This window comes from Chiloscyllium punctatum, chromosome 44 (assembly GCF_047496795.1).
Source record: "Chiloscyllium punctatum isolate Juve2018m chromosome 44, sChiPun1.3, whole genome shotgun sequence".
Lineage (NCBI taxonomy): Eukaryota > Metazoa > Chordata > Chondrichthyes > Orectolobiformes > Hemiscylliidae > Chiloscyllium > Chiloscyllium punctatum.
Window position 1 is genome coordinate 6973447 of NC_092782.1, and position 23967 is coordinate 6997413.

The window sequence follows — 23967 nt, forward strand, 5'->3', positions numbered from 1 at the left end:
GGTGTTGTGTGACTTCTGACTTGTTGGAAATTTACCCAGTGTAAGTCACGTCTTCTGACCATGGGGAGAAGGGGTAAGTAGGCCATATATGTGACAGAGCATTACAATGATGGGGGCACGGTGGCTCAGTGGTTAGCACTGTTGTCTCACCGCACCAGGGACCCAGGTTTGATTCCATCCTTCGGTGACTGTCTGTGTGGAGTTTGCGCATTCTGCTGATGTCTGCATGGGTTTCCTTCGGGTGCTGTGGTTTCCTCCCACAGTCCAAAGATGTGCAGGCTAGGTAGTTTAGCCATAGGGAATGCAGGGTCACAGGGATGGGGTGGAACTGGGTGGGATGCTCTTCACAGGGTCAGTGTGGACTCAATGGACCAAAGGGCCTGCTTTCACACTTTAAGGACTCTATGAATGCTCTGTCTCTCTCTCTCTCTCTTTCTCGCTCTCTCTCTCTTCCTTGAAAGGACATTGGAAACCATGGATCTCTGTGTTGGTCCAGAATCCTGCTTGGCAAACCATTGTAGCGGTGTGATAAGAATGCAAGAGAGTCAGTCAGCCATCTAGAGAAGGCACAGCACACTACTTCAAACAACAACAAAACAAAATGAATAGTAAAACAGAATAGAAACTGACATAATAAAGAAAAGTTTGAGACTTATTTTGATATTATTGTTTAATATCAGTTTGAAACATTTTTTAAAAATATCCTGGTTCTATTAAGGGTGAAGATATCTCCAAATTAGAAGATTCTGGATTTGTGGACAGCAACAAATGCTGAGCAGATAGTGTCGGTTCATTGTGCAATGCTATGTTACTTACATCCCAGTTTTTTGTTTGAGGTATTGAACTAATGATCTGTGAGTCAGTGTGGGTGGGTATAAAAGCAGCCCTGATACTTGTCTATGAAGAGGAGCAGGGAATATTTCCACTTTTCTTGCTAACATTCAACTTATCCATCCAAAAATAATCAGCAATAACCTTCAGGTAAAGTTGAGAATTGATTTCAGTTTAATTGCATAAAGAGAACAAAGAGATCCTGGAGTAAAGGGTTCATAACTTATTTATACAAAAATTGATAATATGTGGAGCAGTCGTTTTGGGAGTGTAATGGATGCATAAAGCCTGAACTTGTTAAATAAAAACAAATTGGGTGCTGAATTGGGCGGCCATGGTATGGAGATGCCAGTGTTGGACTGGAGTGAACAAAGTCAGAAGTCACACGACACCATGTCATAGTCCTCCAGGTTTCTTTGAAACCACAAACTTTCAGACTGTTGCTCCTTCATCAGGTGAAGTGACGACATGACGAAGGAGCAGTACTCCAAAAGCTTGTGATTTCAAATAAATCTGTAGGACTATAACCTGGTGTTGTGTGAATTCTGACTGAATTGAGAAGACCACAAGATCTTTCTGAGCAGATCAACTAAAATGATTTGGCCTTTCTTGTCAATCATAACTTTCACTTCATTAACACCAATGGCGTGAAACCGTATGAACCAACTACAGGCTGATGAAATTGATTCTGACAAATTACTGCTGTTATGGTGTAGTTGAGCAATCAACCCCAGTGCCTCTTGCCCTGCTTTTTACTAATATTTTAAATAGGTATCCAGCAGCTGCTGAAGTTCAGAATTTACTCCAGCCTGCATCAGTTTCCTGTAGTCATGGTTTTACCCCAGTGTGTCAAACCCTGTAACCAAATGGCAGAAAATGGACTCAGCTGCATGGACACTAGATGTCAGTGCACAGCTCCAAAAATCCAGACCTAAAGACCAACATCCAAATAACATGAAAGAGAAAGAGCAAGAGACAAATAAAACTGGTGTCATGAACACAGTATCAGTGAATGCACCTTCTTGACATCGCAAGCTCTGTGAAAGATTTTAAACAGCACTGTCAAGCTAGAGTTGATCCAGAGAGAAAAGAATGTCTTTTAACCAGTTCCAAATCAGCCTCTGTCCCTGCTCCCACAAAATACCTTCTGGAAATAATTCTCATTGTGCTACTTACAGGGGCATGCATTCCGACAGCCACACTTTTCCTCAATTTTGATGCTGGGTAGATTATTGCTGCAGGTGGGTTTCTGTAGCTTATCACAGTTTATTATATGATTTGTGGAAACCACTTCTCCATTTGCTTTGCACGTGAAACTGTGACATTTATCGTGCAACATCCACTTCTCTCCTGCCTGCAAACAATGCAATGGAAGCAGCATTAGGAATCAATAACTGCATTCAAATTTGGGCTGAATTTTAACAAACTGTTAGAGCTGGCTGGGAGGAACAGCCCTTGGAAAATGGTGTGGAAAATATTGAGAGGGAGCAGCTAATGTGGGATATTAGGTAAAAACAATGATTGCAGATGCTGGAAATCAGATTCTGGATTAGTGGTGCTGGAAGAGCACAGCAGTTCAGGCAGCATCCGAGGAGCAGTAAAATCGACGGTTCAGGCAAAAGCTCTTCATCAGGAATAAAGGCAGAGAGTCTGAAGCATGGAGAGATAAGCTAGAGGAGGGTGGGGGTGGGGAGAAAGTAGCATAGAGTACAATAGGTGAGTGGGGGAGGGGATGAAGGTGATAGGTTAGGGAGGAGAGGGTGGAGTGGATAGGTGGAAAAGAAGATAGGCAGGTAGGACAAGTCATGGGGACAGTGCTGAGCTGGGAGTTTGGAACTAGGGTGAGGTGGGGAAGGGGAAATGAGGAAACTGTTGAAGTCCACATTGATGCCCTGGGGTTGAAGTATTCCGAGGCGGAAGATGAGGCGTTCTTCCTCCAGGCGTCTGGTGGTGAGGGAGCGGCAGTGAAGGAGGCCCACGACCTCCATGTCCTCGACAGAGTGGAAGGGGGAGTTGAAATGTTGGGCCACAGGGCGGTGTGGTTGATTGGTGCAGGTGTCCCGGAGATGTTCCCTAAAGCGCTCTGCTAGGAGGCATCCAGTCTCCCCAATGTAGAGGAGACCGCATCGGGAGCAACAGATACAATAAACGATATTAGTGGATGTGCAGGTAAAACTTTGATGGGTGTAGAAGGTTCCTTTAGGACCTTGGATGGAGATGAGGGAGGAGGTGTGGGCGCAGGTTTTGCAGTTCCTGCGGTGGTAGGGAAGTTGCCAGGATGGGAGGGTGGGTTGTAGAGGGGCGTGGATCTGACCAGGTAGTCACGGAGAGAACGGTCTTTGAGGAAGGTGGAAAGGGGTGGGGAGGGAAATATATCCCTGGTGTTGGGGTCTTTTTGGAGGTGGCAGAAATGTCGTGGATGATTTGGTTTATATTGCCAATGGTGCAAAAGACAGACAAGAGCAAGCCCAGAGAATGAAGTAACTCTGAACTATTCAACTGCATTTATTTCAATGCAAGGGGTCTTACAGGTAAGGCTGATGAACTCAGGGCATGTATCAGAACATAGGACTGGGACATCATAGTTATTACAGAAACTTGGCTGAGGGAAGGACAGAACTGGCAGGTCAATGTTCAGCGTTTTAGATGCTGCACGAAACATAAAAATGGAGGAAAGAGAGGAGGGGAAGTGGCATTTTTGATTAAGGAAAACATTTCTACTATAATTAGAAAGAATATTTTTGAAAAATCATTCAGTGAAAATATATGGGTTGAAATTGGAAATAACAAAGGAATGATCATCTTGATGGGATTATACAATAGGTCCCCCAATTGTTAGCAGGAAATTGAGGAACAGATATATAGGGAGATTTCAGATATATGGAGGAACAATAGGGTTGTAATAGTTATGGATTTTTAATTTTCCAAACATTGACTGGAACTGCCATAGTGTTAAAGGCTTAGATGGTGAGGAGTTTGTTAAATCTGTTCAAGAAAAGTTTCTTTATCAATATGTAAATGTTCCTAACAGCAAAGAAGCAAAATCTGACCTTCTCTTAAGAAATAAGATGGGGCAGGTGACTGAAGTGTTAATAAGGAAACATTTTGGGACTAGTGATCATAATTGTACTAGGTTTAAAACAGTTATGGAAAAAGATAAGCCTTCCATTAAAAGTAAAGATCCTAACTGGAGTAAGGCAAATTTTAATGGTATGAGACAAGAATTTTCAAAAGTTGATTAGAGTAGATTGTTCGCCGGTAAAGCTGTGATGGACAACTGGAAGGTTTTCAGAAGTGTGTCAACAAGAGCTCAGAGGCATTGTGTTACTGTTAGACTAAAAGGTAATGCTGGTAAAATTAAGGAATAATTGATGAATAAAGATATTGAGGTTCTAGTCAAGAATTAAAATATATATATATTAATTGTAAATAACTGGGATCAAATGAATCTTTTGAGGTGTATAAAAGATGTAGAAGTATTCTTACAGGGAAATCAGAACAGCAAAAAGGAGATATGAGATAGCTTTGACAGATAAGGTTAAGGATAATATAAAGAGATTCTACAAGTGTGTTAAGAGCAACCAATGAGAGAGTAGGGTCCCTTAAAAAGCAACAAGGTCATCTTTGTGTTGAAACTCAGGAGAGGACAGAGATCTTAAATTAATATTTTACTGTGGAGAAAGAAATTGAGCTTAGTGAACTCAGGGAAATAAATATTGATGTTTTGAAAACAGTTCACATTACAGAACAGGAAGTGCTGGAAGTCTTAGCAAATATAAAGGTGGATAAATCTCTGGGACCAGATCAAGTATTTCCGTGGGTATTAGAGAGGATATTGTGGGGCCTCTAGAAGAAATTTTAGCATGATCTATAACCACAGGTGAGGTCCCAGAGGATTGGAGGGTAGCTAATGTTGTGCCTTTATTTAACAGACACTGTAAGGAGAACCTGGTAACTATAGAGCTGTGAGCCTGATATCGATGGTAGGTAGTTATTGGAGGTGATTCTGAAAGGTGGACTAGTTTCATTTGGGAACATGGTCAGCGTGGACTAGTTGAACTGAAGACATTGTTTCCATGCTGTATGCTTCTATGATTTATCAGCCAACCACCAGGTGGCCGATTACTGCAATTTTATTTTCCTTTCGAGTAGAGGTACTCTCTTCTCTGTGCAACCTCAGGAACAACCACCTGTATCAGGTCTTTGATTTGTCCAGAAAATTGGAGAGGCAAGCACATCCTCCTTCATTGTCTGGTGCTTCTGGGGCAGCCTCTTATTAGCAGTTGGCAACAAAACTCCCCTCTTGGATTTGCACCATCCGTCCATGTGGGCTCGGATTCAGATGACTTTGTGTAAGTCTATAATTTCCCTTAACCCCAACTGGAAACTTTTCTCCAATCAACACAAGCATCATAATTGGTCAGGGGTTAATATAGAGTAATCCTGTAGGGGAATGGGTTTGGGTGGGATACTCTTTGGAGGGTTGGTGTGGACTCGTTAGGCCAAAGGGCCTGTTTCCACACTATGGCTTCGAAGAAATTCCTAAGAAATTTCAACAATTTAAAAATGTAGCCTTTATTATTAAATAATGCAAATGTTGAAGTGCAATTGTGTGCTTGCAACTAATATCAGAATACCATTCAACATAAGGGAATGGACAATTTACACTCAAATTCAGCCTCAAAGTTGCCAAGGGAAAACTGAAGATATAAATTAAAAGAAGGTTGTAGACTTACTAACTGGCCAAGATGATATAAAGCAAGGCAAATATAATAGAAAATGATTCAGGAGAGAATTGGATAGATATATAAGGAGGAAGAAATTTTTTTGGTGATTGCTTAGAGGAACTCAACATGTTTTCTAATCTGGTAAAGGCAAATTCCAATTTATGGATGTCTGACTTGTTAATTCTCATACTTTACGAATGTTGTACCATATATGGATGTAATTTTAATAATTCAACATGCAAACATTTCCTGTACTTACGAACAGCTAATCTATTTTGTCCTGCATTGTGTTCTGACTTGCATTCAAATCAACTTGCGAACAGACTCCAGAATGGAACCCATTCATAACCTTTGTACTTCCCTACATTCTTAATCTTGATCCAGATCCAGACGTTCCTTGCTCCTTCTCCCAAATCACAATTTTGGCTTCATTGGAAGCCTCCTACAAAGGCTATTTCTCAACAGTTTCCACTGTATTTCTACCACGTGATGTTGGTGGTTTGGAAGTAATTCTGCAGAAATTCAGGTCTTGTGTATATTTAAACAGTGCAAATTATAGGGCAAATGGGCCTTGTTATATGTGAGCAAGTGGACCTGCAATTATGGGGCTGTAATACTCTGATGTATGAAGGCTTCTGAATAATAAATTATACCTGTCGCCGATTCCCCTTGTCATCAATGCATTCCTGAGGTAAAGTTGCTGTGAAAGAGAAATGGAAACTGGAATTACTCCTGTTTGTGCTACAGTTAATAACTAATCAAGGGAATTCATAATTTGATTTAATTTTTCTGATCTAAAGATTACTTACTAATATTGATTTATGAGACTTACCTGTACAGACTTTTTCCATAAAGTTATCACTAATTGTCATCATGATGGGAAGATTTTCTGTCTTAGCCACGTGAAAGACATTGTTTGGATTATGCCCAGCTAAGGTTAGAAGTTGTTCATCATCAAGTTTTTGACCTATGCCTATCGGAATCACTGTTACACCTAAAATAAAAGAGATTAAGAAAAAGGCAGTGATTTTAATATGAATGTTCATGTAGTGTCATAGAGTCATCGGGATGTGCAGCATGGAAACAGACCCTTTGGTCCAAAAGATATCCTAACCTAATCTAGTCTCATTTGCCAGCACTAGGCCCATATCCCTCTAAACCCATCCTATTCATAAACCCATATGGATTTCCTATAAATGCTGTAATTGTACCAGCCTCCACCACTTCCTCTGGCAGCGCATTCCATACACACACCACCCTCTGCAAGAAAAAGTTGCCCTTCAGGTCCCTTTTATGTCTTTTCCCCTCACTCTAAACGTATGCCCTCTAGTTCTGGACTCCCCCACCCCAGGGAATAGACCTTGTCTATTTATCCTTTCCATGCCCCTCATGATTTTTTAAACCTGTATAAGGTCATCCCTCAGCCTCCGATGCTCCAGGGAAAACAGCCTTCACCTATTTGGCCTCTCCCTATAGCTCAAATCCTCCAACCCTGGCAACATTCTTGTAAATCTTTTCTGAAACCTTTCAAGTTTCACAACATCCTTCCAATAGAATTTTGGATAAAATAAGCTCATTATGCTTGTCTGTTTTCTTTGTAAATGCCTTGAATAGTTTCTGATCATGACTACAATTTCACCACTTTGAACAGAAAAGCTCTGAGATCCAATAATCTGGTGCCAAACTTTCATTCAATTTTTCCCCTGTACTGCTGCACACTATACTCATCTGTACGTGGAATAGAAACATAGAAGTGAGTAGATACTAAATAAAATTTAAAAATAAATAATTGACATAGTTCACAGGGCCAATATCCAGTTTGACATTATTTTTGGTCAGGTTGCAAATAACTAAGATGAATCAAACAACATTGTATCAATATTGATAGCTGCAGATAGATAACTAATACTTCCAGCAGCTATTGAGATTATTTTAAATCAGAGGTGAAAGAAGAATTTGCAGATGTTATAGCCAATTAAATATTTTTTGACAAACAGCCATTGTTGCAATGTACAAAATGCCAGCCTGAGCTCAGCTGAACAGCCATATGATAATGACCAGTTATTTTCCTCTTGTGGTGTTGGTAGAAGGATGCCAATAGCATGGGTTCAATTCCCACACTGGCTGAGGTTACTATAAAAGGATAAACCACCACTAGTTGTCTCTCTGCAATGAGACAGCAGGCCTCTGGTCTGGTCAGACTATGTAACTTTTCTCTTTTACCTTTATTAATTGAGGTGTAATCATTGGGCAGAACACTGAAGAAGTACTCCCTTGCTCTTCTGCCAATTAGGGCAACAGGATCTTTTACATGTATCCATTAGGAAGGCAGTGCCACAGATTAGATAAAGATTGCAACCCCAACAGTGTGGCTCTTCCTAGGTACTGAACCTTTGAAAGGGCAATCTGGTTTCAGTGCAATTAATATTTGTGACATTGACTTACCTGTTATCACTGCTTCCTGCGCTGCCCGACCAACATCATCTTTAGAGGTGTCAGTCACTATCATCACAACAATCTTTGGAATACCAACTCTTCCCCCTTTTGCTTCCATTACCATATTCTGTACAGAGAAGGAGAGTGCTGATCCTGTAATAGATCATAGAGAAATTACAGGAATATATCTTTTTTTTGCTGGTGTAAAGAAATTATAAGAAAAAGGAAGAATAAAAAAAAATTTGTAGGACATGGGTGTCACTGGCTGGGCATTTATTGCTTGTCCCTAGTTGCCCTTGAAAGGATGGGGATGATCTGCCTTCTTGAACCACCGCAGTCCACCTGCTGGGGGTTGACCCACAATGCCATTAGGGAGGGAATTCCTGGACTTTGACTTTGACCCAGTGACAGTGAAGGAATGACAATATATTTCCAAGTCATAATGGTGAGTGGCTTGGAGGGGAATTTGAAGGCAGTGGTGTTCCCATTGTCATTCTAGACGGAGGGTGGTCAAGGATTTGGAAGGTGCTGTCTGAGCAACTTTGGTGAATTTCTGTAGGAATTCTTGGAGATGGTACACACCGCTGCTTCTGAGTGTCAGTGTTGGATGGAATAGATGCTTGTGGATGTGGCGCCAATCAAGAGGGCTGCTTTGTCCTAAATGGTGTTGAGATGCTTGAGTGTCCTTGGAGCTGCACCCATCCAGGCAATTGGGGAGTATTCCATCACATTCCTGACTTGTGCCTTGTAGATATTGGACAGGCTTTGAGGTGTCAGGAGCTGAGTTATTTGCCGCAGTACTCCGAGCCGCTGACCTGTTCTTGTAGCCACTGTGTTTATGTAAAATTGAATTTAAAAAATACACTTTAATATCAGAGAATCTTTACCTAGTTGACTTGGTCCTGATTCCCTTTGCTGAATTTGGTCAATCAACTTGAAAAGCTGTTCCTTTTCCTGGTTTTCATCGAAAGAAATTTCCTGTGTGATGTCCCTTCCATACTGCAGCACAGAGATATGAGTGGCATCTGTTCCTGCAGTAGAAAAAAACTGTTTAGTGGAAAAACACACATGACATTTCCTCTTATGTAGGTAAAGCAAAGCTCATATGGTAGGACGGAGCAGCGTGACAGGAATAATAAAGGGTCCTCAATATTCTAACTTAAATAGCAAAGGAATGTTTACCCTCACCAAAAACACAAGTGATTTTCAATCAGGTGGGAAGTTAACATTTTAAAACGTTAAAAATCTGTCACAAAATTGAACCTACCCGACTTCCCTGCTGAGTAAACTCATCTTTTAACAGAGTTGGTGATTATTCCTCTCTGGGGAATTAGGTTGACCATTAAAACCTTTTCAGGAGTGGTATGCCTTCATTCTAACAGTTACTCTATTTTTAATCGTTGCCGAGGCATTCCTGCTTTCAAGAAAATGTCAGGTAAAGCATGGGGATACAGGCTTGATCTATCGCTTTTACTACATTATTTATAGATCAGGAGGCAAGGAGTTTTGGGTCATGCCAGGCCCAACTAGTTGATCTAAAACTGTGTCTCTACCTTTATGGATTCCACATGCCACTCAGTAATTATAGAACTTCCCCCTTCTGCTTTCCAAAGCATTACCAACTCAGTTAATCTCTGACTCTGCTTTTAATCCTCCTACCTCTCATTCCACTCTCTGATTCAACAATGCAATGCCTTTCCGATTGTGGCCTAAAACTTTTCATGCCATTATCTCTGACTGCCAATTTGTACCTCTGACCTGCCTCTAACCATGCATTTTTGTCTCCAATCACTCTCCAATTGTCTACCATCTCACCTCTGAACTCACTCCTGTGTCCATCTTTGGTCTCACTGACCCTCCCAAAGTCTACCTCTGAATTCCTTCCAATCCCCTCAATCTCTGCCACTGAGCTCTCCCCAAATTGCAATCTCTGCTTCCAGTCTCTCTGTCTACCTCTACAATGAACGGTCACTCTGCTGTGATTTTGTTCTAATAAGTGCATGCTTGACTTGTTTTGGAGTCGTTTGCTGAGTAGTTTGGTGTTATTCATAATGTTGACATTTTTTTCACTAACCTGTTTGGATTTTACCAACAAAGATTTTCACGAATGTTTTCATTTCTTCAAACTGTGTCTCTCCAACTCTGTCAGTAGCATCGAGGAGTATGACAACATCCATTGGCTCAGTGCATGGAGCTATGTGAAAGAAATAGAATTATGCCTTAGCACACCTGCCTTCATAACTCAGAACTTTGAGTATAGGAGCTGGGATGTCATATTATGGTTGTACAGGATGTTAGTGGGGCCTTTTCTGGAGTACTATGTGTACAATTCTGGCCACCCTTCCCTATGGTGGGCGACTTCAAAACTAGGGGACTTATTTTTAAGGTGAGAGAAGAAAGTTTTAAAAAAAACACGAGGGGCAACATTTTTACATAGAGAGTGTGGTGTATGTGTGGAATGAACTGCCAGAGGAATCAGTGGATGCAGGCACATCTGAGGAATGTTTGAGGACTCTGGGTTTATACTTGATGGAGATTAGAAGGATGAGAGGGGAATCTAATTGAAACTTACAGAATGCTGAATAGTCTGGACAGAGTGGATGTTGGGAAGATGTTTCCATTGGTAACAGAGACTTGAACCTGAGAGCACAGCCTTAGAGTAAAGGGAAGACTTTTTAGAACGGAGGTAATTAGAAACTTATTCAGTCAGAGAGTGGGGAATCTATGGAATTCATTGCCACAGAAGGCTGTGGAGGCCAAGTCATTGAGTGTATTTAAGATGGCGACAGATAGGTTCTTGATTGTCAAGGGGAGAAAGCGAGAGAATGGGGTTGAGAAACTTACCAGCCAAGATTGGATGGCAGAGCAGACTCAATGGGCTGAATGGCCTAATTTCATCTCCTATGTCTTATGGTCAAATATAGTTTGAACATTTAAAAGACATTTAGACAAGTTCATGAATAGGGAGGGTTTGGATGGAAATGGCCCAAATGCAGACAATTGGGACTAGTTTAGTTTGGGAATACAGTTGGTGTGGACTAGTTGGGCCCAAGGGTCTGTTTTCATCCTGTATGACTCTACGACTTAATCAGCCATCCACGAATCGAAGATAGGTGGCCAATCTTATTTTTCTTTTGACTGGAGGTATTCTCTTCCCCCTGAAGGCTCAGTGGCCTGCTTCCACACGATAGGATGCTATGATTCTATGATTCTGGAAGTGGTGTGTGGACATTGATAAATGAAGGGAAAATAGATCTACGCCTTCTAGTAATATTCAGTTACCTGAGTGCAGGTGAGCACTGGAAAGCTTAAATCGTTTCAAATTTGTGAGATGGAAATTTCTCAAAACTTTTCAAACAAGTGCTTAAGATGTTTGGCAAATTGTCACTGTTTGGAATTCTCAGAAGATCATCAACCCTTTTAACAAACAAGTTGAAATAAAAATGCCAGCTGGACCAAATGACCTGCCTCTAAGCAACAAATATAATGTAACTCCATCTCAAAGTCCAAGTTATCCACAGTTCAAGTAAGCAGGGATTCTCACCTAATGGCAGTCGTGTTGTGGTGGTACTGGTGGTAGTGGCCAAAGTCGTAGGCATCGTTTCATCAGTGCCTGGTTGGCAACAAGTTTTGTAAACCTTGTTAACTATATCAGTAATATTGGCATAGGTAGTTTGCACAACTGGAAGCGGGAAATCAGCTATATCGATATCAGATCCAACAACAATTGGTATTAAGTCTACGTTGTTGTCTTTGACAGCCTTTATTGGATTTATGATACTGTCTGATGGAGGGTTGCTGGTTATCATGAACACTAAGTCAGGTGCTTCCTCCCTTGCACCATTCTGCAAGCTGAATGTTTCTTCAATGACATAACTTAGAGCACTGCCAGTGTTGGTCTGCTCTCCTCCATGAAACCGCATTTGTCTTATTCTTTCAATCACTTCCCAGGAACTCTGAGAGCTAACGAAAGTAAATTCATCGTTTATTTTATCAGAGAACTGGATGACAGATATACGCGTGGTTTTCTCTGTTACATGAAATTTTTCCACAGTTTTTATCATAAATTCTTTTGTCCTGTTAAAGTTAGCTTCCCCAACCTTATTTGAGTCTTCCACAAGGAACACAACATCCCATTTTTTACCTTCACTTGGCGGTGTGGTGGTGATCACTACCTGGGCGGTAAAGGGGGATGTGGTGGTTGTTGATGGTATTCCTGCTGGTACAGTTCCTGGGATGGTAGGAGGTGGTGGTGTTGCTCCACGACTGCACACATAATCTAAGATTGTACTTCTGTAGTCTTTAAGCTCACTGACATTCTTCAAAATAAATGACTTGCCATCACGTGATTTGGATGTTATCAAGTCTATTACTTTTTTATTTATATGTGGACCAATTCCAACTGTGATCATAGTGACTTTCCTCTTGACGATGAAAGGCAAGACCTTTGCAACACCTTTAGATGAGGCACTAGCTGTCACAAGTATGGCTACTCTGGGAACCTTTTTCCTTACATCCTTTCCAAACACAAGAATTGATGTGTGCTTCAGAGCTTCAGCTAGATTTGATTTAGAGTCGCCAATGTAATGCATTGTTTTCACTAATGCCTTCAGTTCTCTTACACTCTTCTTTTCCCACAAATCAAACAGTTTTGTGATGCGTGAATGAAACTGCAGGACAGAAACCCGTATGTTCGATTGGCCAATCTGCATCTGTTCCATCATTGCCAGCACAAACTTCTTCACTTCTTCAAATTCCTTCTTCGAAAATGACATACTACCATCAATCAAGAAAGCCAGCTCCATTACCCTATTGCAGCCACCAGAGATTATATCAGGGACTTCTGGTGATGGGGTCAAAGTTGGTGTTTTTTCCGATACCGGGCAATTTTGGCAATGCAAGAAAGTTCCAGTACATGAACTGAGGGGATGTAAAAGAGAGAAAATAGAGTAAATGATCCATTCCTATCATCTTTAACATGCTTCACAATATAGACCATGATAAAAAGTCATCAATATCCCGTAACCTTGAGCAGAAACCATAAGTGAACAGTGTCTTTAGACAGAACCAGAACTAGAACAGACTTGAGATGCTTCAGTGATAATCACTAAATAGATTACCATAGGGGGCCTATTTCAATAGCTCAATCATAGCAGCTGCCTTCTCCTCCTGCCTGAACTCAGAACTACATTGACCAAGGAGCTGCTGAGTCAGGCACAGGTTCGATTATTGTAAATAGTTCAAGGGGTGAAGGTGGGAGGTTAGAAGACAGGGTGTAAGACTCTATGAACTCTGTAGTAAATAACATTGGTAAGCTGTGTCTCAAAAAGTTGCAGCTGTGTGTCTTTCAAGCCCACACACAAAAATCAATGTGCTTGTATACAAACAAACTGGGACAAATCTAATGATGCAGTTGTTCTTCTGCTTACTTGCAGATTTTCTGTGAAGCACTTCTGCAAAACTGAAATGTGATTCAAAGAGGATTTGCAAGTGATTAAACTGTATCTTAAAATCATTGCTGTGCACATTTTGGATGTAGTTGCTAAGAATTTGCAAGATCCAAAGCATGAATTTAACAGAATTAAAACTCATCCTAAACCATAACCCAAACTCAAATGCATATGGGGTCTGGAAGGAATATTGGAACATAATGCAATATTACAAAAGCATACCAGGTCTGACAGTGTTCTGTTCCTTCATTAATAACGATTGTCTGTCCATCTGGAATACGTTGACCCTCATGGACACACACTGGACAAAGTGCAGGATCGATGCATTTTTGTGAACTCTCATCCAATATAGTTCCTAGATGTTATTGAAACAACAAAAAGTGAAGAATTTTCCTGTCAATGGTTTGTCAAACTATCCCATTCAATGGTTTAGAGATGTATCATCAAAGCCAGTACCTGTACTATTTATCTCAGAACTAAACAGATGCGTTCGAGTTCAATATCCTTTTATTTATTTCTGAATTTTGGTCGATTTGTAAAAAAAATCTTTCAAGAGATATCGGCAAGACCAGCATATTTTGCCCTTTCCTACTTGCTCTTGAAATGAGTGATTCACGAGGCCGCTTCAGTGGGTAATTAAGAGCCATTCACATTGCTGTGGCTTTCATTTAGGCTGGACCAATACTGGACAGCAGATTTCTTTCCCTACAAGGATGTTAATAAATTGCATGAATTTTTAACCTTCACTGAAGATAGTTTTATGGTCACCATTAATGATATTGGTTTTCATTTCCAGATGGTTAATTGAATTTAAGTTGGGCTTTGGACCCATGTCTCCAACGCATGGATTACCAGTCAATTCATATGACTATTTCTCTATCCTCTCGTCTGCAAGGAATCTGAACCATCGTAGATTATTTAAGATAAAACAAGGCCCTCTTATGATTACACCACATTATTGCCAGGGGGAATGAAAGATGGGAAGTAAACATGATCTGGTACATACTCTATGCCAGTTGTGAGAAAGTCTCATACCACCATACCACATGCGAAGATGTTCACAGAATCACTTGTTGTAATGAGAATAGAAACATAGCCCTCTCTACCTCTCTACTTCACGAATTTATTGAGATGCTGACAGAGAACAACTAAAAAGCGTGGAGGAGTTGGGAATCTTCATCCCTGTTTCCCACTGCCATTTCTCATAACCTTTTCACTAGCTGTGCTTGTCTGATGTCATTGCTAGGGTGAACTACAATCACCGGCAACCTTACCCACACATTTTATTACCTCATCAGCAATCCCTAACTGCTCTAAAGCGAGTGTTTCAAGCTGAGTTAGAAAGCTTGTTGCTTCAACATTGCATTTACCCCCAGTCTTAAAACGTCTCTCAATCATGAAAGGCTTCTAGTTCAACTCCAAAAAAACCGGATGTCCCTGCTCTATCTCAACCTGCCTACAGTTGAAACTCTCATACATCCCTAAGATTCCCTCAACCTGACCTATTCTAATACTTTGCTTGCTTCAGAGGGTCCAGTTCAGGTTGTGATGTAACTCCACCTCCCACCCCCACAAGACATTTATCAAGCAAAACCATTGCTTCTGTTTGGATTGAAGTGATTGCTTCACTATGCAAGTTGTTCCATTCACAAAAGGTGAGATTTTATTCACAATGAGCAGTTACTATCCTGTGTTTGGCGATGAACCTCCAAACTGTTCACTCTATTCCTCGCCAATAATAAGGAAATGCAGCTTTACACATTCACCAGTTTGTGAGTGAAGTCAATCAACTTAACAAGCACCAAACCTATCTAATAAAACCCAATAATGAAAAATAGGCACAGGCACAGAATAATTCGTGGAGGGATTTAATTTTATAAAAGGTAGGAAACGTTTTTTGAATTGCCTGTAATAACCAGGATACATAAAACAGCCAGCATGATCGGTAGTATTGGCCTGACGTGAGTGATTGAGTGTAGTAAGTGTTGACATTAAACAGTGGTAACAATATGCCAATATTTGAGACCAACCTGCATTTAATAAAGTTCTGGAATTATGAAATGTTCCCTTTGTGCTTTTTTCTTTCTACAAAACTAACCTGAAGGACAATGTGCATGGCAGCCCTCCACACACTTCACAGGGCAGTCTTCCTCTTCAAGGTGATGTTGGCAGGACTTCGGGCAAGCAGGAGCACACACATTGTATCGCCACTCACACACGTATTCTGCTTGTCCGGTGTTCAGTTCTTCACAGCTTATTGCTGCAGTGAACAGAGAAAGGATCTTTTAGTGACAAGGTTAGAGAAACTCAACCATGTACCAATGCATATGCTCATTTGGGGTGGTAAAAGTGATTGTGGCCTACCATTAGTGTTCACATGCAACATTGGTTAAATTTGGCAAATCTTTACTCCTAGGGCTTTTAGGAATCATGATGGAATGGCTTGTTGTTTCCTGTTCACGCCAGTCCATAAATTCCATGCACATATCACAAAGAAAACTCAGCACCAAAAATGCAGAATCAGACAATTAACCTCATTTGTTTTCTAAAAAAAAACCCTATCTTTCTGAGGTGAGGGAGTTTTGTAAATTAGCAGTGCTGGTTTCAGTGGGAAAGATATTAGATTAGATTACTTACAGTGTGGAAACAGGCCCTTCGGCCCAACAAGTCCACACCGACCAGCCGAAGCGCAACCCATCCATACCCCTAACCTAACACTACGGACAATTTAGCATGGCCAATTCACCTAACCTGCACATCTTTGGACTGTGGGAGGAAACCGGAGCACCCGGAGGAAACCCACGCAGACACAGGGAGAATGTGCAAACTCCACACAGTCAGTCGCCTGAGGCAGGAATTGAACCCGGGTCTCTGGCGCTGTGAGGCAGCAGTGCTAACCACTGTACCACCGTGCTGCCCATAAAAATACTTTGGCAAAAATGCTCTTCTTTCACATCTTTAAGAGGCATTGGGGTGAACAAAATTTTAATTGAAACATTTATCGCTAAAACTGTCCAGTCCACACCTGGATTAATAACCTCTTCAACATGTACATGAACCGAGTAGTCCACTACTTTCCAAATTCAGTATCACCACTGTAGATGCCTAATCTACATATTCAGCATGGTTGGTGCCCTTTGCTTAACCTGGGTGGATGGGTGCAATAACTGTTGATGCTAAAAATGGTGCAAACTCTTTTTTTTAAATCACGATAATGAGACCTATCAAGAACACATTTTACAACGGCATTTACCCACAACTTTACTGGAGTAAATTATTCACTTTGGCTTTTACATCAATCCAGAGCAGACTAACAAACCACATTTTCAATAATGAACAATCCTAATATTGAGTCGTAGAATCGCAGTGTTTTATAGCATGGAAAGAGGCACTTCAGCCCATCATAAAGTACCTATCTGCTCTAGTCCAACTTTCCAGCACCAATGCTCTTGAATGCTATGGCATTCATCTAAATACTTCTGAAAAGTGGTGATATTTTCTGCTTCTACCATCCTTTCAGACATTCACCACCCTTTGGGTGAAAAGAAAATCTTCCTGAGTCCCCTCTAAACTTCCTTCCCTTTATCTTAAATCTTTGCCTTCATGTTATTGAGCTCTCAGGTAAAGGGAAAAAGTTTCTTCCTATCTATCTTCGCTATGCCCCTCATAATTTTGTAAACCTCAATCAGGTCTCCCCTCTCAGGAAAACAACCCCGACCTATCGACTTTCTCTTTATAGGTGAAATGTTCCAGGCCAGGCAACCTCCTGGTGAATCTCCTTTGCATCCTCCAAACTGCAATCATGTCCTTTATATAGGGTGGCAACCAGACTGTATACAGTACTCCAGACATTGCCTAATTGATGTCTTATAATTGATCCATCATAATCTTTCTACTCTTGCAGTCAATGCCTTGACTAATAATAGCAGGTATCGTACATGTTTTCTTAACCACCGTATCTACCTGTTGACATGCACACCAAGGTCCCTCTTATCTTTCTAGGGTCTTACTATTGATCGTGTACGCCTCTGTCATGTTAGTCCCCCAGATACATCACTTCATACTTTTCAGGGTTAAGATCCATTTGCCATTGATCTGCCTTTCTGACCCGTCCACCCAATTTGCTCTGTAGTCTAAGGGTTATCTCCTTGTTATTTACCATAACACCAATTGTGGTGTCATCTGCAAATTTACAGATTATTCCTCTAGCATTCATTTCAAGATCATTAACTAGCCTTCCAACTAAAATCTCATTGCTATCAAGGTTACTTACGGCACAGATTAGCTGTTCTCCACTGGACAACGATGCCGAGTTGTGCACATTCGTGTGCATAGGCTGCTATAGCATTGCATAGACACAGACACTCTCCAGTAGAGTCACAAGAGCAGGTGTCATACACACAAATCTCCCAGAAAGGTTGAGGGTCAATCTAAGAAAAATGAGAAGTATTTATCCTTGCCCGACTCTTCTTGGTTCTTTTTACATGTTTGCTGCTTCATATATGCTGTATACATATCTTCCTTTAAGGAAGGTTAACATGCATTGCTTGTATACAATGGCACACCCCTGCCTGGCAGTTAGACTGCTGTAGGATTGTAACCTGCACGCAAAAAAATCACCTGGCTTGCTGTAATAACTGCTTCACAGATTGTAATGTTTTTAACTGTTTTTGATAAACTAGCCCACAGAGTTAATCAATCGCCAATGAGCAATTGATCACTAAACATTCTTTACAATATGATAATACCAGGATTCAGATTGAATGAACCTTATGTTCCTTTGAAGCCACAGGCAGTGGGGAAAACATTAGTTAGTATAGATCAAGTGAAACACTTATTATAAAATCTGTTTTTTATCTTTGGATACATAAGAAAGACCTCTTAATTATTTTCTGGAATCTGTCATTTATGACGTACAGGGGTTATCTGCTGACCAATCTGTTTTTCCTGGATCCCCCAGCAGACTAACATATCTATCTTACTGTCATGATTTGGAGATGCCGGTATTGGACTGGGGTGTATAAAGTTAAAAGTTACACAACACCAGGTTATAGTCCAACAGATTCAATTGGAAGCACCAGTTTTCGGAGCGCTGATCCTTCATCAGGTGGTTGTGGAATACACAATTGTAAGACACAGAATTTATAGCAAAAGTTTACAGTGTGATGTATCTGAAATTATACATTGAAAAATACCTTGTTTGTTAAGTCTCTCATCTGTTAGAATGACCACGATAGTTTCACTTCTTTCATATGTAAATCACAAAACTATTTTTAAAAGTTACATTCTCAGGTTAACTGTAACAATTGGTGTCAGGCCAGATAACATGTTAAAGGTGTTAGCCCCCTGTGTTCTGTTGTCTGTACCATAATGTTGGACTGATTCTAATCTAAAAAATGAGTTAACAGCGTCTTACACGGATTCATTATACAGAGTCTTGCTGTCAATCAGGTTCTCAGTTGAATCAATTATGAACGCTGAGGTTTTGCTGACACTGTTCCATTTGAGGTCAGACTCTTCCTATCCTTAGTACCCTCCTTCTGTAGCACCTACATCTTTCAGTGTGGATGATGTGCTCATACACATTATGGGTGATGTAAGTGATGTGCTGCATTATAAGCTGGTGCTTGATTCTGTGACATTGGTATGGTTAGGCTGCTCTTGTAACAATCTCCCATAAGCAGAAAAAGGACAAAGCATTTCGATGAAGGACATCCTTCAAACAGCACCAAATGGCAATTTTCTGCATGCCATTGTATTATGTGTGAAAGCTTCGACATTTGTATATATGAGCTGCAGTTCTGCTGACCAGACCAGGTAACCATGAAGAGTGGTCAGCTTTCACTTAATGTTTGCATATCATGTATAATATACCACTGTATTCTAGGGCTTTATTGGTCACATGGGGGTCATTTCAGATATTTCAGAATCTGGGAAGCCTAGTAGTACATGTGCATTTATTGCAATTTTGCCTTGAGAAAAAGCAGGAAGGATAAACGTTGCAAAAGAAACTGTTAACAGTATTGCTCCCTGTGACCTTTGCTTGGAAGCAGATTTCTGCTAATCCAGAGACTGAGGAAAGGGTTTCTTCTTGGCCCACGAAATAACTCAGATATAGTTAGAGATAGAATTGAGTGTGAGTGTGAGCATGTATGCATGTGCGCATGAGAGTGTGTGTGCTGCTACGAAAACAAGTCGTATTTTAATATATTTAACCATAAATTGTTCTGTGATAATTGTTTGTGATCCTTTAACAGCTTCTACTGTACATGTGGAAATGCCACTTGCCTGATCTGCTTTCAATGGGTATAATTAGTACTGGATAAGGAAGGAGGGCCTTCAGCTGAAATTGTCATTACAAGGTGTTCTATTGACATCTTTATGCAAAGGTAGAGCATAATGAAACAGTCACCTCATTTACTCAGGGAAAACATGGACTGACAACATATTATAAAGGGGGCATTTTCTGAATGGCAACCTGCAACTTGTAGAGTGCTTCAGGGGTCAGTGTTGGCACCGCAATTGTTTACAATATATCTGAACAATTTGGATTAGAGAAGTGAATGTATCTCTCTGAGTTCATGGATGACACAAACATTGGTGGGGAAGCAACTGGTGGGGATGACAAAAGGAGTACACAGTGTGGGTAAAAACTTGGAAGATGGAAGATAATATGGGAAGATGTGCATTTTTGTACTTTGGCAGGCAGAAAAGAGGAGCTGACTATTATTTAAATGGGGAAAGACTACAGCAAGCTACAGAACAGAGGGGATTGGGGGGGGGGGGGGTCCTCATCCATGAATAATACACGAAAAAGAAGTCTCAAATCTAATTGCAGCCTGAGGGCTCTGCATGTGAGCTTTTGGATTAGGACACAGTATGTTGACGTTTGCTCTGAAAGGACAGAGCTGTGAGCTTCCATGAGACAGCCCTGCATGTGCCCATAAAAAGAACTGAAATATCTCTCTTTTAAACAAAAACAGCCACCAGCCAAGCCACTGCTGAAGAAAGCAAGACAAACCCCTTACTGCAGAATTCAGAACTGGTTCACTACTAAAGTTAACATCACCAGAATCAGCCAGTTTAACAGACATAAATTTTCAAAATCTATTCAACTTGGACGAGCCAAATACCGGTTCTCTTCTTTTTACCTTTACTTTCCAGATTCACCTCTCATCTCTAATTTGTGTGTATGTGTGTCACATCTTATTATCTTTTCTTGCCTTGTACTAGCTAATAAACACCCTATTGTTTTTCTCAAGAAAGCCTGGTTAAAGTAACTCTTTATAAAATATACCTGCATTTGACCTGGCAAAAGGAGTTTGTGTAAATTAATCTTGCAGAAACTAACAGAGGGAAGAGCTGAATAAAGAAGGGGTGCCAGTTCATCCCTCCTCACCAGGAAGCATTACCATTCCGGGTATTCTATCCAGAATTGGAATAAACTGGGGATCCTCACCTGAGAACCAGTCACAGCAAGTATGTTAAAAGTTTTGGGGGAAGAAAAAAGTCTCACCAACTGTGCACATTCACTGAACAGGCCACTTTTGATGATGTCGCATGAATTTTCAACTAATGACTGCTTCAGGCTGTTTCCACTGCATGGAGAAGGTGTCTGAGAAATTGAATGCAATCAGAATTAATATTTAAAATGAGCAAAGAGTCTATTCTTCTGTGAAGACATTGTTACCAAACTAACGTGCATAGCATAGTTTAAGAAATTACCTCGTGGGCATCTGCACACAGATGCTTCACTGTCCATGAATTCCCAAAGTCAATGGGCTTAATCTCAAGTTGATTACCACTGCCAACTAAATCATTGTTTGCATTTCCATCAAAGTTGCCACACAATCCACAAACTTTACCCTGTTTCATGGGGTGGGTAGGGGCAGAATTGAAGAAGAAAAATTGTGATTATTTTTCCTCAAATAAAACATTAGGATGACGAATTTCATTTGAAACATCATGGTTTTTAAATATTTCTTTGAACTCTCACAGACTATCTGACAATCCATGCAGTGTGGAAGCAGGCCATTCAGCCAGTTGAGACCACACTGACCTTCCCAACAGCATCCCATCCTGACCCACCACCCAACCCTATTACCCCGCATTTCCCATGGCTAATACACCAAGCTGCACATTATGGACAATTTAGCATGACCAATCCACCTGACCCGCACATCTTTGGACTGTAGGAGGAAACCAGAGCACCCAGTGGCAACCTACACAGACTCGGGGAGAATGTGCAAGCTCTACACAGCCAGTTGCCTGAGAATGGAATTGAGCACAGATCCTGAGCCACTCCAATGCTGTGTGTCATTGTGCCATAATGATTAGACATTTATTAAACATCTATTGATAGGATTTACTGTTTGCAAAAAAATCAAAATGCAAAGGTTGTTCCAATTCTAAAATTATTTGAAAAGGGATAAAATGGTTTAGAAATATATAATGAATAGTCAAAGATAGGAAAATAATTAAAACAATTTAATATTTTATTTCTTTTGCAGGTAGTTTCTTCAGAACCACTGGATATAATGCAGTGAAACTATTAGCTATAAGAGCAGCAAAAGAGTGAGTTGTACTATTTCAGTCTTATTTATACCATCTTACCCTTGACATTGTTACAACAAATTTTATATGACGTACAGCATAGAAACAGGCTATTTGGCCCAACTGGTCTATGCTGCTGTTCATGTTACACATGAGCCTCCACACCCCACTTTATTTTATCCATCAGGACATCCTCTTATTCCATCTTGGTGTGGTAGCCATTGAACATTTCTCACAAAATAAGTCTATACTAACCATCTCCACCACTCTCATCAATAATGTGTTCCACATTGTTACCACTCTCTAAATGTCTGATTAGCTTACTTTGTGATTAACGTATATGTAGACCTCCTAATTTTGAACTCCTTCACAATTGGAAAAATGTTCTTCACGTTGATCCTATCAAACATTTTAATGACCCTTAAGTTAGTTTACCTCTTTGCTTTCTATTTTTTGAAGAAACAAATATTATTACTGTATCTACATCCAGAAAAAAGCTCTCAGGAATGACCTTCTTCCATGAAACCTTTCTGTATAATTCACAGCATAACTAATTAAAAGACCCTGTTTCCTTATGGCACTTAACTATTTTCCTGTCTGTTCCAATGTTGTGATCCCAATTCTACAGGAAATGGAAGGATGGAAGTGAAAAGGGAAAAAAATGAGGAGATGAGGAGATAGGGAAGAAAGGATGAGAAATGGAAAGAAGGAAGGTAGGATGAAACAAAAGTAACCCAAAGCCTATTTTAATTCTGAAAAACGAGGAAGGAAGAGTGAAGGCGACAGTGATGAAGGAAAAGAGTTGGGAAGAAATAGTGAAGAAATAGATCATTAAAAGTAACTCACCTTGTATTGGCCCTGAAGTTGAACGGAGATCCGAATGCCCTTGTCCCAGAGAATGGTAATCTTTTTGCCCAATATAATTACGTAGTAAAGACCAGATTTGAATATTTGCATGTCTCTTTCATTCTTAAGGTGCTTTTTGATAGTCACCTGGCACAAGAAGCAGATAAGTTAAAACTCAATATGAAAACGTGACATCATAAAAGAAAAGTCATCTTTAATAAATCCACCAATTACGATTTACTGCACAACTCCAAAAGTTCCAAGAGGATTGAAACAAAATGGCAAACATTCCAATATGCATTGGTATTCGTATGATTGGTGTTGTTATTACATACCTCTTTTCCAAACAGCTCAAGCTCTCCTCCGTCATAGAACACAGTGATGTCCTTCGAGCATTCTTCGCCTGGCAAACCACAGCCAGTGTGTTCTACTATAATGCGGAAAGTCCCTTCGGTCCCATCACAACTATCCTAAAAAAAATTTCAAAAGTGATCAAGGAAGCAAATAAATGTGTAAATAGTAGAGTACTTTGAGGTTTCCACAGGTAGGGAGTTTAACACACATGGGAACAAATTCCTCCTTGTGACCCCTGAAAATGCCTGGGAAAATTGCACACGGGGTAAATCTGGGAAAGATCGCTTTTTATGTGAGACAGATAGGATATATGAGGGGTTCTCCAATCATTGATTCTGTTTCTTTCATGCTCGTCCAATGTCAGGCTACGTTTTGACTGCATGTGCCACTGATTGACTGCATGTGCCACTGATTGGCTGACTAGTGACAGAATTAGCAGCAAATGCAGGAGAAAACCAGCCTGTGATTACAGAAGCAGCTGGAAAAATAAGTGGCTGTGGTGAGTGTGTGACTGGGATTGCCATGGGCCAAGTCTAAGCCTTGGTGAGAGGAGGTACCATAGCGCATGTCGGGGTGGGGGTGCCATCTGTGGTGGCAGGGGTTTGGAATGGACATGAAGAGGGGGGCCTGCATGGGTGAAATAAGGGAGAGTATGGGTGGGAGAAGGTCACACACAGCAAGGTTGGAATGAAAGGGGTGCTAGGGCAGGGAAAGAGTTGCAAAGTTGGACAGGGGGTGAAGAAGAAAAGTTGCGGGGAGGAGAAAAAAGA

At 40.6% G+C, this 23967-nt stretch overlaps 1 protein-coding gene across 1 annotated transcript in view; it reads right to left on the reverse strand.

The window, feature by feature from the left end:
- Positions 1–23967, reverse strand: part of vwf (von Willebrand factor) — a 122188-nt gene that overhangs the window by 48571 nt on the left and 49650 nt on the right. The window contains exons 21-34 of the mRNA XM_072562153.1: positions 23179–23313; positions 22844–22990; positions 21170–21310; positions 20961–21059; positions 17718–17874; positions 15543–15704; positions 13667–13799; positions 11539–12914; positions 10069–10188; positions 8882–9025; positions 8004–8147; positions 6391–6552; positions 6212–6258; positions 2008–2185 (exon numbers count right to left, since the gene is read on the reverse strand). Coding sequence (XP_072418254.1) covers positions 2008–2185; positions 6212–6258; positions 6391–6552; positions 8004–8147; positions 8882–9025; positions 10069–10188; positions 11539–12914; positions 13667–13799; positions 15543–15704; positions 17718–17874; positions 20961–21059; positions 21170–21310; positions 22844–22990; positions 23179–23313 — 3145 coding nt within the window. The remainder of the gene's footprint in view (positions 1–2007; positions 2186–6211; positions 6259–6390; positions 6553–8003; positions 8148–8881; positions 9026–10068; positions 10189–11538; positions 12915–13666; positions 13800–15542; positions 15705–17717; positions 17875–20960; positions 21060–21169; positions 21311–22843; positions 22991–23178; positions 23314–23967) is intronic.